At 44.4% G+C, this 14,346-nt stretch overlaps 1 protein-coding gene across 4 annotated transcripts in view; it reads right to left on the bottom strand.

Annotated features, from left to right (window-relative positions):
* Window positions 1–14,346, bottom strand: part of SPPL2A (signal peptide peptidase like 2A) — a 1,262,472-nt gene that overhangs the window by 279,159 nt on the left and 968,967 nt on the right. For all 4 annotated transcript variants that reach the window (XM_044077635.1, XM_044077634.1, XM_044077636.1 and 1 more), the window contains one exon: window positions 12,350–12,424. In XM_044077635.1, the coding sequence (XP_043933570.1) occupies window positions 12,350–12,424 (75 nt within the window). The remainder of the gene's footprint in view (window positions 1–12,349; window positions 12,425–14,346) is intronic.

Here is a 14,346-nt window from a genome sequence, read left to right as displayed (position 1 = left end):
CAATCGCTCCCAAGGAGAGAGTCTTGAAGGGCTTGCAACGCTAAAAGCACTGCTCTCATCTCCAGAACATTTATGTGCAAGTGGCATTCGTTTGGTTGCCATGTGCCCTGGACCGCCCTCCCCTGATAGTGCCCCGATCAGGGAGGCATCCGTTGTCAGAGTAGCAACCGGAGGGGGTGGAACAAAGGGTCTTCCCAACAAGAGCTGAGGGGAAGACATCCACCACATGAGATGATTTCTGCACGCCTGCGTAATCATAATGGTGTGGGACATTGGAAGTTGCTGGTATGACCATTGTGTAAAGAGCATCCATTGAAGGATCCGCATGTGGAATCTGGCTAATGGAAGCAGAGGTATGGCAGCCGCCATAATTCCCAACACTTTCAGTACCAACCTGGCTTTGAAAGGAGTGAGACCAGTTTGTGAATGTCTGTTATTCTTTGATGTGTTAGTCTTGCAGACATGTCTACTGTGTCTAGATTTGCGCCTATGAAAGTAATAGTACGACAAGGCGACAAAACAGACTTTTCGCAATTTATTGAAATGCCTAACTTTTGACAAATGCGAAAAGTGTAATCCCTGGCCATCAGAAGGAGATGCTTGGTGGGAGCGGTGAGGAGCCAGTCGTCCAAATATGGAAACACCTGGAATCCTTGTCGCCTCAGGTGAGAAGCTACCACTGCCATGCATTTGGTAAACACCCGGGGCAGTGGTGAGACCAAAGGGCAGGGCCCTGAACTGAAAATGACTGGTTCCCAGCCTGAAGCGGAGGAATCTTCTGGAGCGTCTGTTCATTTTATGTGATAGCACGATCCTGAAGGTCTATAGAGCACATCCAGTTTCCTTTTCCCAATAGGGAAGGATGGATTGCAGCGTGACCATCCGAAATCTTGTTTTCTTGACTGATCTGTTCAAGATACTGAGATCCAAAATTGGTCTCCAGTCCCTGTTTTCTTTGGAACTAAAAGAACCTTGAGTAGATTCCGGATCCTTGCTGGTCTGCTGGAAATGGCTGAATTGCTCTTTTTGCAAGCAGTTTTGAAATTTCCAAAACCGCTAGATCCCTTTGAGCGGTGGAACATCTGGAAGGGATTTTTGATTGGTTTGGAATGCGAAGAAAGGGGATAGAATAGCCTTCGAAATGACGGACTGTACCCATTTGTCTTGAGTCAGGATAGCCAGGCTTCTGGGTACAGTGACAATCTTCCCGACTGCCTCCGAAGGTGGGCAGTCGGGCAACACCTCAGGGATGCTGAAAAGGCTTATCAGAGAAAGCTTCCGGTTGCCCTGGTTCTGCGGACCCCCTGCCTCGAGGGCGACGCCTACCATTGTTATTCCCTCTGCCTCTGGCAGGAACGACTTTGTCGGCCAGGCTAAGTCCCTTGAGATTGTTTACGGAACCACATTTTCCCACCTTTCTGGCCTTTGGGGTAAGGTCTAGAAGGAGTAGAAAACGGACTCGACGGCAGAAAGAGTCTTGCCATCAGTCTCGACCTAGTCAAGGTTTCTTTCACTTGAGGACCAAAGAGAGATGATCCATCAAACGGGAGTTAGTGAAAGACGCCTTGAAGGGTCCGCAAAATTGCATAGCTGCATCCAGGCATGCCTACGTAAGGCCACACCTGTCCCTGCTCTACTCCCATCAGCCGCATAAGAAAGGAGGCATGGAGGAGTTGGTTATGGAGTTAAGGGTAGCCAGCTGAGTGTTCATCTTATCTTGAAAACCCGCAGCTGTAGGGTCCTTCAACATGTCACTCGCTTTGATCAAGTCCCTTTGAAGACGAGTGAAATGGCACAGGTAGTTCAGCTTAACGATAGTAAATGTCGCTGACGAGAACATCCGCTTCCGCACCTGTCCATGGACCTAGATTCCTTGTTAGGTGGATGGACAGGTACTGAAGGATCAGCTAGTTCCTTCTTAGTGGCAGCAGCTACCACCATAGCATCCACAGAAACTCCTTTTGTTAAGAACTGTTTGTCTGCTGGTGCCGTTATGAATTTGGAGGGTCTGCTGGGAGTGGGGTCCACTGAATCAGGAGCCGTCCATGCCTTTTAGCAACCACCTGCATAAGGGGGTCAAAGGGGAGACACCCAGGAGGTGGAAGGGCGAGAGCCAACGCCTCAAGATACACAGATTCATCCTCCGAAGGGTTAAGGGCTGGCCAATTTCCCCTCTGCTTCAGGATCTCTAGAATGTCTGCAAAGGAGACATCTTCAGAAGGGTAACGGGGAACCCTCGAATCATCTAAATCTGTGTCAGATGTGATGGACTCAGGTGAGTCAATGTGTTTCCTCTTACACTTCCTCTTCCGAGGGGCTCTTCTGCCAAATCAGGAGAGGCCTCGAAGAGGATGAAATCCCACAGGGGTTCCTGAGGAGCTGGCTCTCTGCGGTCCGGGATGAGGAAGTGAGTCGACTTGACCTGAGGCACCGAGAGGAGGGGCGGACGGAGCCGACTGTGGTGTAGAGCCAGGCTCTAACACACTCCTCATGACCTCGAACGCACCCCTCTCAGGCAAAGCCAGAGGTCCCGCCCGAAGCTGAGAACCCCTCGGCACCGACAGTGATGGCTCGAGGCCGATGTCGGAGCCGAACTCACCAGCGCCAAGCCGAGAGGAAGAGCGGGTCGGACAAGGGTCCGATGCCACTCACCCCTCGGAGCCGACGATGGAAGTCCGCCGAGATTCTTCTAAGGAAGAAATCGGAGCCGACAATGGAGCCGAAGGCAATTGTATCGGCTCCGACGCTACCACAGTCTCCGTTCCGACACGACCCGGCTCCGAACTCAACGGAGTCGGAGGAGGAATATAATGATGGACAGGGGCAGGCATCGACTGATGAGTCGGGCTCTGAAGCATCTGGGCCAGTGCCTCGGACTTAAGAAGTCGACTCACTACCCTCTGAAGGTCATGATCCGACAGCCTCGATGACCTAGAGGAGTGAGATTTATGGCTCCGCTCAGACAGCAGGGAGATCCTGGAGCCGAATGAACGGAGCCAAGGGATGGTGACCTGGACCTCTTCCTAGATGTCGGCTCCGAAGGTCTGGTCGGAGCCGACACGGAATTTATACCTCGGCTCCAGCCGGAGCGAGGAACCACAGAAACTGTGGACTGAGACTCATCGGCCCAGCCGAGCCGATGTAGGCAGAGGTTTAGAAGCCTTAGGTCTCGGCTCAGTTGCTGGAGCCGAAGACCTAGAAGCCTTGGAGGGCTTCCTGAAGACACAGTAAGGAATCCTCCGGCTTGAGTAAACCTCTTAATATTAACTTATTTTTTCTTTCCTGCAGGACCCTGGGACTGAAGCCATGGCAAACAGCACAGGAGTCCTGCAGGTGCAAAGGTCCCAGGCAGACACAAGAAGTGTGACCGTCTGTCAGAGACATTTTCTGACAGCACGCATCACACTTCTTGAAGCCTGAGACCTTTGATTCTTTAGACATTCCTAAGGTGCAATCACACACACAGTCAGAAACACACTGATTACACCCTGTCTAGTTTTAACTTAAAATAAAACAACTAACTAGGTTTTAAATTAAGAATTAACACACACACACACACCCACTAGGGAAGGAAGAAGGCCTGAAGGCCCGAGGGAAGAACTTAAAGTTCTTGTGGGGAAAATACAGGAATTTTAAGAAAAAAGAGCAAGAATTCCTCTAAACTAAGGGAAAGTAGTATAAAAATTAAAAATAAAGGGGTTTAAATGCACTAACTTTACAAGAAAGTCACTTACCAAGAACCGGTAGAAAACCAACACCTCGATCGCTGTAGCGGCAAACGAGATCTGAGGTAACTCTCGCCTAGCATTGTGGGATATAAGGGGAGCCTCGAGCCGGTGGAACCAACTCTCGAGCTTTTAGAGTGGCCGAGTCGGAGCCGAGGTCGGCTCCGAACCAATCCAGCAAGAATGAAGGCGAGATAGACAACTTAACATCAGAAATTTCAGAATCCTGGTCAGAAGTATCATAAGCAAATTCAGTCCTAGGTCTCTTAGAGGGGGAAGGTCGGCTTCCCCTGATTAAAGTAATAAGGTCTTCAGCCATTCTTATCATTTGTTTTTTAGGCATAGAGGCCTAACCATGTGGTCTAGGCGTCGGTTTTCTAAGCATGGTTCAAGTTTTAGGCCTTGAAGAAGATGGTGTCAGTTTAATATGCAAGTCAGTAGGCCTGAATACACCCTCAGAAGCCAGTGCCTGCACAGCGGCTCTGGACCCATTCAAGGTAGAGACATCCACAGGTTCCACAGTTGAAGCATCTTGCGGCATACCGGACTCCGAATGGGTTTCAGTAGAGGCCTGCAAATCTGAAATAGTGGGTATCAGGGGCTGCGAAAGCATCTCACTGTGTACCGGCGAACTGGCAGCTAGCTTAGGAGAAGCGTCGTCGGCAGCTTTAGACCTAGGCGGCCTGTCTCTGTCTTTATCTTTGCATTTTTTCGGAATGTCAGTAGTCGTGTGGCTTACTGAAGACATATCTGGATAATTGAACGAAGTACCAAAATATTTAAAAGCGAAAATATACCGATGATGAATAGTTCGTGGTTTAAATAAGGCACAAAACCAACAGCGAGGTACATCGTGGTCAGGGCCTAGGCAAGAAATACAGTACGAATGAAAATCTTTATGAGGTATTTGCTTTCCACAAGAAATACAATTGACTTTTACTGACATCGGATTAGAGCAAGAAAAAGTTTCCCCAACGGGGTACTTAGCTTTAGTTGAAGACTTTGGTTCTGAAACTCAAAAACGAAAATTTCAGGAGTCGGCTGACCGGCACTTGCGAACTGCTTCGGGCACCACACGGCAAGAAAGACTGATGTAACGGCATCGGCTGCATGCTTTATACCCCTGACTACCTGACGTCACGGAAGATGAGACAGCAACCGACGCAGGACCCAAAACTTTGATAATCAGGCCGACTTGAGGGCTACTGCAAGCAGATAACACAAATGTGATGACTGCAACAGTGAAACACGAAGAACATCTGATAATGTATAGATCCTGCCCTGAAGCATAGATATTTCCTGCATGACTCCCTTATAGGAATGTGCAGATAGGCTTCTTTTAAGTCTAGGGTGACTAACCAGGCATCTTTTTCTAGCATAGGCAGAAGCTGCTGCAGGGTGAGCATTTCGAATTTTGGTACCACCAGGAAGGTGTTGAGAATTGAAAGATTTAGGATTGGGCGCCAAGTGCCCTCTTTTCTGGGTACCAGGAAAAGTCTGGTATAAAATCCTTGACCTATCTGTTCCGCAGGAACAGGATGAATTGCCCTTATAGAGAGCAAGGACTGAATTTGGTTTTGTGCCTTTGCCCACTGGTTTGGAGGAAGGTCTGGGAACCCTTTTGGGGTTGGTAGTGAGTGGAAGTAAAATTTGTACCCCTGGGATACAATGCTGAGGACCCATTGGTCTTTGGTGATGGAAATCCATTTATTTTGCATAAAGGGCAAGTTTTCCTCCTAGGGGCACAAGCAGATGAGCAGAGGTGGGGAGTGGAGTTGAAAAGTCATTAGGAATTGTTTCTGTAAGAGGGTGGTTTATCACTCCCTGCTTTAGAGGTGGAGGCACTCCATTGATTAGATCTCTGCATACCCTGAGACTGTAGTCTTGGGGGGGGTCTGTTTCCCCTGTGTCTAGTTTGAGATGGGGGCTGGAAAGGACTAATGTTTCGAGGGGCAATGCCTACTGAATCTAGGAGGCTGTACTTGCAAGAATTCTTTGACTATCTGCATAGATTTAGCTTTTTCTTCCATCTTTTTGAGAAACTCATCTGCTTTGGTGCCAAACAGACTGTCCTTGTTCAAAGGAGCATCTAATAACTTTGATTTGACATGGTCTGGCAAGGCCTGCTCCTTAAGCCAAGCATGCCTTCTCAGTACAGAACCAGTGACTGCTGGCCTGCAAGATGCTTCTGGGGCGCCAAAGCCACACTGCAATGTATGCTTGCTGACTTGGCTTGCAGAATGCATAAGCTCATGCAATTCTTTATTTTCTGCACAGTCTGTAAAGGTAGCTATTTTTTTGCTTAATAAGTTCCATAATATGTTGTTGGTACTTCAGCATGAGACAATTCAAAGCCCTAATGGCGAGAGTTGCAGAGGTATACACTTTCTTACCCCATATGTCCAAAGCTCTGGAATCCCTGTCTGAAGGGGTGGGATTCTTAGCTGTAGTTGCTTTGATACCTTTAGGCCCTGGGAGATGACTTCTGGGTCAGCAGTAGGATTTTTCAAAAGGAATTTGTGAAAGTCAGGTACTCTGTAGTACCGGTCTGGTTTCCTAGGAGCAGGGGGTAAAGTATCAGGAGTTAAACTGGATCCCATAAAGACATCATCCACAACATCCAGGACTGGGGGTATTGCTAAAGGCCTATGTTGTGGCAAATCTAGAAATTCTCTGAGTCTCTTTTTGGAATGAGGATGGTCTTGGCATTTCCAGTGGAAATGCTCTCTTAAACTATGAAAGGTTTCACCAAAAGAAAAATCCTCTGGAGGAGAAGCCGAGGGAATGGATTTCTCTGTATCTGAATCCTCATAAGTAGATAAGGGCATGTCTTCATAATCAGATACCTCAGAGTCGTCGGACTCTTGGTCTGTTGAAGCCACTGGGGACAGGTCTCTTAGTCTCTTAGCAGGGGAAGGCTGACTTCCTCTAATCAGCATAAGGTCTTCTGCCATTTTAAGCATTTGATGTTGTGGAAAGGAAGCAGGTGCATGAGCTTTGGTCGTCGGTTTTTTAGGCGTAGCGTGCACTCTTGGCCTTAGAAACTTGGTAGTTTTAGACAGAACTGAAGACGCGAAAGAAGTCGTCAGTTTGTGTCGAACATCGGTAGTGCGAAGAACTTCCTCAGAAGCCGGTGCCTGCTCAGCGGCTCTGGACCCATCCGCAGGTTCCGTAGTCTAAGAAGAGTCTCGCGGCATACCAGACTCCGAATGGGTCTCAGCAGAGGCCTGCGAATCCACTGAAGCAGGCATCAGGAGCTGCAAAAAGCACCTCACTGAGTATTGGTGAACTGGCGGCTAGCTTAACAGAAGCGTTGGCAGCTTTGGACCTGTGCGGTCTGTCGCGGTCTTTATCCTTAAGCTTTTTCAGAATCAGATGGCTAACCGAAGCCATTTCAGAATACTGAGATCGAGAACAAAAGTATTTAGCGACAATAAGGGCCTGACGACAAATAGTTTGGGCGTTGAACAAGGCACAAAACCAACAGCGAGGTAAGTCATGGACTGGGCCTAAACAGGTGACGCAGTAAGAATGGAAATCTCAGTGTGGTATTTGCTTTCCACAGGCAAGACAATTGTTAACTTTTTCTGACATCGGTAATAGCAAGAAAAAGGGATCCCCAACGGGGTACTTAGCTTTAGAAGACTTTAGGATAATTCTATTCAGAAAAGAAAACTCAGGTAGCAGCCGACCGGCACTCATGCGAACTGCTTCTGTTACAGGCTCCTCAGCAAGAAAGACTGATGTAATGCCGTCGGCTGCCTGTTTTTATACCCCTGACGAACTGACATCACTCCTGGAGTGACAGCAACTGACGCAGAAATACTAAGTCTCTGGTATTCAGGCCGACTGAGGGCTACCTGCAGGCAGATAACCCAAGTGTGATGACTGCAACAGTGAAAAAGAAGAACATCAGCATTCTATCATCTGGTACATGCTTTAGCACAATGTAGTGATAAAACTAATATTTTTTTTCACAGCAAGGAACACTTCTGTAAAGGGTCTACAAACCATAGATGTAGAATCGATATTTCTCCCTGCTCACTATTTTTTCAGTACTTTTATCATGTTTCCTGTAGTTCAGTACCTATAATGCCAATTCCTCTGTGAATAACAATGATCTGATGGGACTTGTTTGAATGGGCCAAATAGTCTATCAAAGACTAACAAATGCTGACAATTTCCACAACTACCAAATAAAAAGAACAGCACTGTGCAGAGGCTGCACAGACAGGAAACAAGAGGGAGAAGTACTTAAAAGAAGCCATTGAGTTGTTCTTATCCCAAAAGTGCTTGTCTTCTCGCTCTTTTTTTAAAAAATCTGGCTCCTGAACTGTCACATATAAAGAAAACCTGAATTAATAAGAGCATCACATTTGCCTTTGCATGAAATTCTACATGGTTTCCACCTTTGTTGCAGCATCTAATAAAAAAGTTGGCTGACTGCAACAACCTTTGTATGATTAGCCGTTATTCACATAAGGGCAGTAATAATAACAAAATTAATAATACCCATTTTGTTAATCAGGCAGACCCACGGGGAGACGTTCCCTTTTCAGGAGCAACGTGGAGGCAAGGTCTTGTTAAGTGACTTGCTCAAAGTCACACAGTAGACAAACGAGGGCTGAAGCAAACCATAAACCACGGCCTTAACCCAACCCTCTTAACCAACCCCAAAGGACCAATCACAATACCAGTAGATTGCCACGCACCAAGTATTACTGCCACACAGGTTAAAACAGCACTGCCCAAGGCCAAGAATATAGCTTCTATGGGACCTGACAATATCCCTGGCTGTGTTCTACATGAACTACAGAGTGAAATAGCACCTCACCTGTGTGTTCTGTTCAGTCAGCCTCACCTCAGGCTTTGTCCCTACTGAATGGCACACTGCTACAGTCATCCCTCTCCACAAAGGAGGAGTGGCTACAGACCCTGAGAACTATCGCCCCATTAGCCTGACGAATCTGATATGCAAAGCTATGGAACGCATCATCATGGACCTAATAAACAAGGATATAGGGAATCTCCAAATTCTGGATCCCACACAGTTTGGTTTTGTGAAGGGTAGATCATGTCTGCTCAACTTGGTTGACTTCTTTGAGTCAGTCACCAGAGCTGTTTATGAAGGCAAGATGGTTCATACAGCCTACCTTGATCTGGCCAAGGCTTTTGATACCATTCCCCACTCAAGAGTCACGAATCATAGAAAAACTCACTAAGCTTGGCATCAACCCCTATATCAATAGGCGGGTTGCAATCTGGCTCACAGATAGAACCCACAGTGTGAAAAGTAGCTGCCGACTAGTCATGAGTGGAGTCCCACAGGGTTCAGTCCTGGGTCTTCTCCTGTTTGGTAATCTACTTCTCTGAAGTCCAGCCCAACGCAAATGGACTCTGGCTGACAAAGTTCGCAGACGATTGCAAGTTGGGAGCTATTAACTCCCCAAGTGATGTTGACATTTTTTTTTTTTTTTTTAATTTTACATTTGTTGACCGGGATAGACCGACTGGAATCATGTCCATTTTCAGCAGAGGCCCGGGGAGAAAAGCTCCAAAACAGACAGTTACAGTTAAAAATGGTTATTAACAATGTAGACATTTTACAGATTTGATACATAAATAAAATGTAAAAGCAAGTTCATAGGATAAAGTTTCCCTTAGGTTTAAACACAAGGGAAATTTTAACAGTATTTTGAGAAATAATTCTCATTTTCGATAAAGGTTAGCCAAGCTTGTTGCAGTGGCAAAGCCAGTTTTGCTAGACATCCTACAGAATGGCCTCACTGAGACCAAAGACTGGTGTCAGAACCATGTCCTTAAGCTCAATGCCAAAAAATGTGTCGTCATCCCCTTTGGGAAAAACCCGGTTCCCATAAATTACCACATTGATGGTAGTCCTGTGAACACAGAAGGCATTATAAGAGATCTGGGAACAGAGGTTGACAGCAACCTCTCTTTTGATCACCACATTGCCACTGTGGTCAGAAAGTCCTTCTATGTGGCACATCTCATTACTAAGGGTTTTGCATCCAGAAGAAAAAAGTCATCGTCTCCTCCTACTCTTCCCTCATTAGGCCAATCATAGAGTACAATGTCCCATTTGGCATGTACCTCACTAGACAACTGCAACAACTGGAGAAGCCACAAAAGTACCTCACAAAGAAGATCTTAGGCCTTAAACACTTGTCCTATATGGACAGACTCAGAAAACTCCAACTACTCTCTGACTCATATTGCTTACTTAGAGGCGATCTCTGCTTGACTTACAAAGCCATGTCTGACCCAGCTCTGTTAGAAATGCTACATATAAAGAAATCCCAATCCCTCTGCACCACATGCTCCAGAGACCTCAACCTCAATACCACAATTAATAGAACATGCTGGCATGACAGGTTCATAACCCAGAGACTGCCGATGCTATGGAACAGACTTCCCATACATGTCAAGCAGAGCACCTCGGTGGCCCTCTTCAAGAGAAATTTTGATGAGTGGATTGGAAACAGAAAATTCACCCCGGGGATAACTCCAGTGGTTCTACTTGACAGAGGCACTGGGAACTAAGGTCAGGTGGCACTTTGCCATGGTAATCCTATGGCTAGGCTTGTAAAGGCCTCAGGGTCATTAGCCTAGTAAACACCTATGAACTGCCAGAACAGACAGAGCAGGACAGAAAACTTGCAACTATGGCTGACAATCAGCAAGTGGAAGAGGGTTCAAACATCTGTCAGAATCTCTTCAAGGATGACACAAATGTGTGCAACACAGCAGGAGAACAGTCTAATGAAGGTCTTAGAAAGGAGACCAAATGTGCAGAAAGATGACAGCGGAGTTTCACTGCAGGCAAATGTACAGTAATGCATAAGGATCACAACAATTGTACTATGAACTGTTTGGTGAGTTGAACTAATGGCAGAAGCAGAAAAAGGACTTGATGGTGTATGTCAAACCTGGACTGCTGGATAACCAGGAACAGAGTGAGGAAGTTTAGGCAAAAGCAAAACAAATGCTGCAAAGTATTCTCAGAAGGGACAACTCAAGAAACAAAGCAGCAGTGCTTTTTGCTCTACTGGACTACAATCAGACCACACACTTAGGATGACACACAGTTCAGAAGGCAATACCAGGAAAAGAAAAGAAGACTTCTGGAAAAAGTCCATACATACAAAAGCTGCAGAAAACAAAAGGGAAAGGCCAGGCATTAAGTGGACGCACAAACTTTATGATGTGGAGACATGAAGGCATCTCCAGAGACAGGAAGAAGTGGAGGACACATGCAGCAGAATAGTGACAACCAGCATCCAAAACTAACAAAAATACTTATTCAAGCGGATAAATGTACAACTGCAGAATGGACACTCACAATGGGTGCTCAGGAGGTAGTTTGAACAGGTATTTAGTAGGAAGGCATGGGAAAGGGGAGGAACAATCTTAAGATGGAGGCTGATGCCTTCATGTCTCCACATCATAAAGTTTGTGTCCACTTAATGCCTGGCCTTTCCCTTTTGATTTCTGCAGCTTTTATATGTATGGACTTTTTCTAGAAGTCTTCTTTGCTTTTCCTTGTATTGCCTTCTGAACTGTGTGTCATCCTAAGTGTGTGGTCTGATTGTAGTCCAGTAGTCCACATACATACAAAATCTAGAGCACTTGATAATAGTTTTCAATCTTACTCACAAACACTGGCTAATCTACAATGTATGTACTGTACCTGTGTACTATGTATGTATTCTACCCATGTTCCAAATTTCAGCTGTACACCACAAATCTATTAATTACCTTTATTTTTAAAATTAATATTTTTTTGTTTGTTCTCTCCACTGTAACTGTTTAGGTGCCGCATACCACTGTAAAAACATGTCTCCTGTAATTTGTGTGAATACTGATCATGTCTAAATAACTAAATGTGTCTATAATTTTTCTTTTTGGAGCTTTTCTCCCCGGGCCTCTGCTGAAAAAGGGCCTTTTCGGCTCAGACACCCCCGGTTAACAAATGTAAAATAATAAAATTAACCGCAGTTAAAACTTAGATTCACTGGAACCAGTGATAATGTAAAGGTTGGCAGTTAATGTTTACGTTTTTATATTTCTGTCTGGCAGTTGGCTTAGTGGATTAAGGAGCTAATGAGCTGTTTCCTGTGGTCGAGTGCTGCGAGGTTTGATTTCCTCAGCCTCCATTGCCTTAACAGTGTGGCTCTGAGCTAGTCACTTAACTAGACACTGCTCCAGCACTGAGACTGAAAATGGTCCATACAGATCAGTGCTCTACCCTGGAAAACAAATAGAAAATCTCTGACTGATGTACATCATACTCCTATTGATAAATTAGTAAATGTAGACAGATATTAAGAATGAAGCAGCAACATGTGAGCTACTGTTCTCACTAGACCATTAAACGTAAATGGACAGACGGCAAGTATGCTTATAGGCAAGTCACCTTTTTAAATCAAAATCAAATCACACTGAGTCGTGACAGGCATGAAAAGTAGAATATAACACGTATGGGGAAAAAATGGAAAAAGGAGAGACTTTTCAAAATTACTGACACAGTCCATCTCAAATACACATTTTTAACGGTACATTTTCAGTTTTTTGTATCCTCTGAACATCTTCCTTGCACTTACCTTTGTGAAAAATGGAGTTATGAAGACAAAAAAGACATCATAAATCAGTAACAGGATGAGTAATAAAACACACAGCTGTTGAAGAAAAATGAAATTTGTTGAAATACCATCACCTTCAAAAGACCAGAAATTCAAGTAGATAAAATATATAAACATTCTCAATGCATTCAATCCACAGTTCAATCTGCTGACCTAACGCCACATGGATCATGGTCAATTTTTCATACCCTTACTTTTTCTTTTTTTTATCCTATAGCTGCATTTACAAGGATGTTTTGCAAGAGCAATCATTCAATATTTTTTTCTATAAAACCCTACATGTCTACTTTTAAGTGTTAGAGTGCAAAACATGCCTATTAAATAAACATTCAGACATCTGCATATTTTTTAACATACAAGTTCACAAGACAAATTGTAACAGAGATGCAAAGTAACAAAACAGTGGCTTTTCAGAAGAAATAAGACCCATGGAATGTAATTGCTACAATACTGCCTATAAAGTACACATCACATTCAGTGATTTTAACCCACACAACAATGACAAATTTCCATACAGTGAAAAGTGGCAATTCACTTTATTGCTTGGAGTCAGAAGTAACGATAAAAGATGTAGCACAGAGTACTTGTCTACAAGTGGAGAACTAACAGCACACCGATTGGATGCACATACTGCTATTTCCAAAGTATGCTGTGATGTTTAAGACATATTGAGAGCTATATGATTTCTTCCATTTATAAAAATGGAGACTCAAAAACTACATACCAGGAGTCCTGTGCAATTGATGAGACGACTGGTTAAAAATGGTATGGATATGCAAAGGAAAGCACTTGTAGAAAAAAAACTGATGCATAATATTGCTTCCCAAAGTAAACATTTCCAAAGGAAAAAAAAAAAAAAAACTCCTGGACCATTCAGTAACAGACATGACACAGATGAGATAACCTCCAGTACATTTTCCTAGCAGTAGTCTCCTGTGACCAACCAACTGGTCCTATTTGCTTCACTGTATATCTGCAAAATAATGCAGCCTTCCCCACACCCCATTTATAATTCTTCTCATTATCCTTCTGACCTTGTACAATGGTAATATAGAAAAATCTTACTGTACTGTACTCCTGCACTACCACTTATCCTAAGTTCTGAAGTTTTATATAGAACTCAGCAGCCCTGGCCCCTACCTCCTATGGAATGGGCAATGCTGGGCAAATAAGTACTGTTGTATGCTTAATCTACCAAAAAAGTAGACATTTGAATAGATTACACTTGTAGTAGCCATTACATGTGAGCTGCATCCTGCCAAGAACACTATACATCCAGCCAGTCCCTATGACTTCAGACTCCCTTTTACTCTGAACATGTCCTTAACATGCCAGGATGTGCTAGTATAACAGGGAAGCATAGAATCTCAGACTCAGAGCTTTCTAGCCCAAAACCAGGATGCTGAAGTCTAGAGCTCCAAGTACAGTCATGTCAAAAAAGAAAATATCCCACCCCTGCTAAGAAAGGATAAGGAAAAAAAAAGGTGGATGACCTATTCATACTGTTATGCTGTTTGCTTTACTCAGTTCTTCATTAGATCACTGTTGCCGTACCCCTTACATCTGACACAACTGCCAAACATAAGGAAGAAAGAGTGGAAGGAAAAGGGGAAGAGTCCAAGATTCCCTGAAGGGCAGCCCTGGTGAAGAATGCTCTGGCTTTTGAAACAGAAATCTAGCTGGTACTTTTAAAATTATGAACAGAGTCCCAAGACGCTGCAGCAGCTGTCCCTTTTTCTTACCTTCACAGGACACAAAAGTTTGATTAGATTTTCTGAAATCTTAACTTTTGCCCAATAAAAATCTCAGTTGTTTGTGAACATCTAGGTGGTGAAGAATTGTTTCCCTTTTGTTTTGAAGGTCAGGACAGAAAACAAGAAACTATATAGAGTGATTAGAGTAAATGTAAAAACAACTTTAGGCATAAAGAAAGGTTGGTTCTGAGACTCACCCAGTCT

Source organism: Protopterus annectens, chromosome 7.part0, assembly GCF_019279795.1.
Source record: "Protopterus annectens isolate FY-2018-M chromosome 7.part0, PAN1.0, whole genome shotgun sequence".
NCBI lineage: Eukaryota > Metazoa > Chordata > Ceratodontiformes > Protopteridae > Protopterus > Protopterus annectens.
The sequence above is the reverse complement of the archived record's forward strand: the minus strand, read 5'-3'. Positions and strand labels throughout refer to the sequence as shown.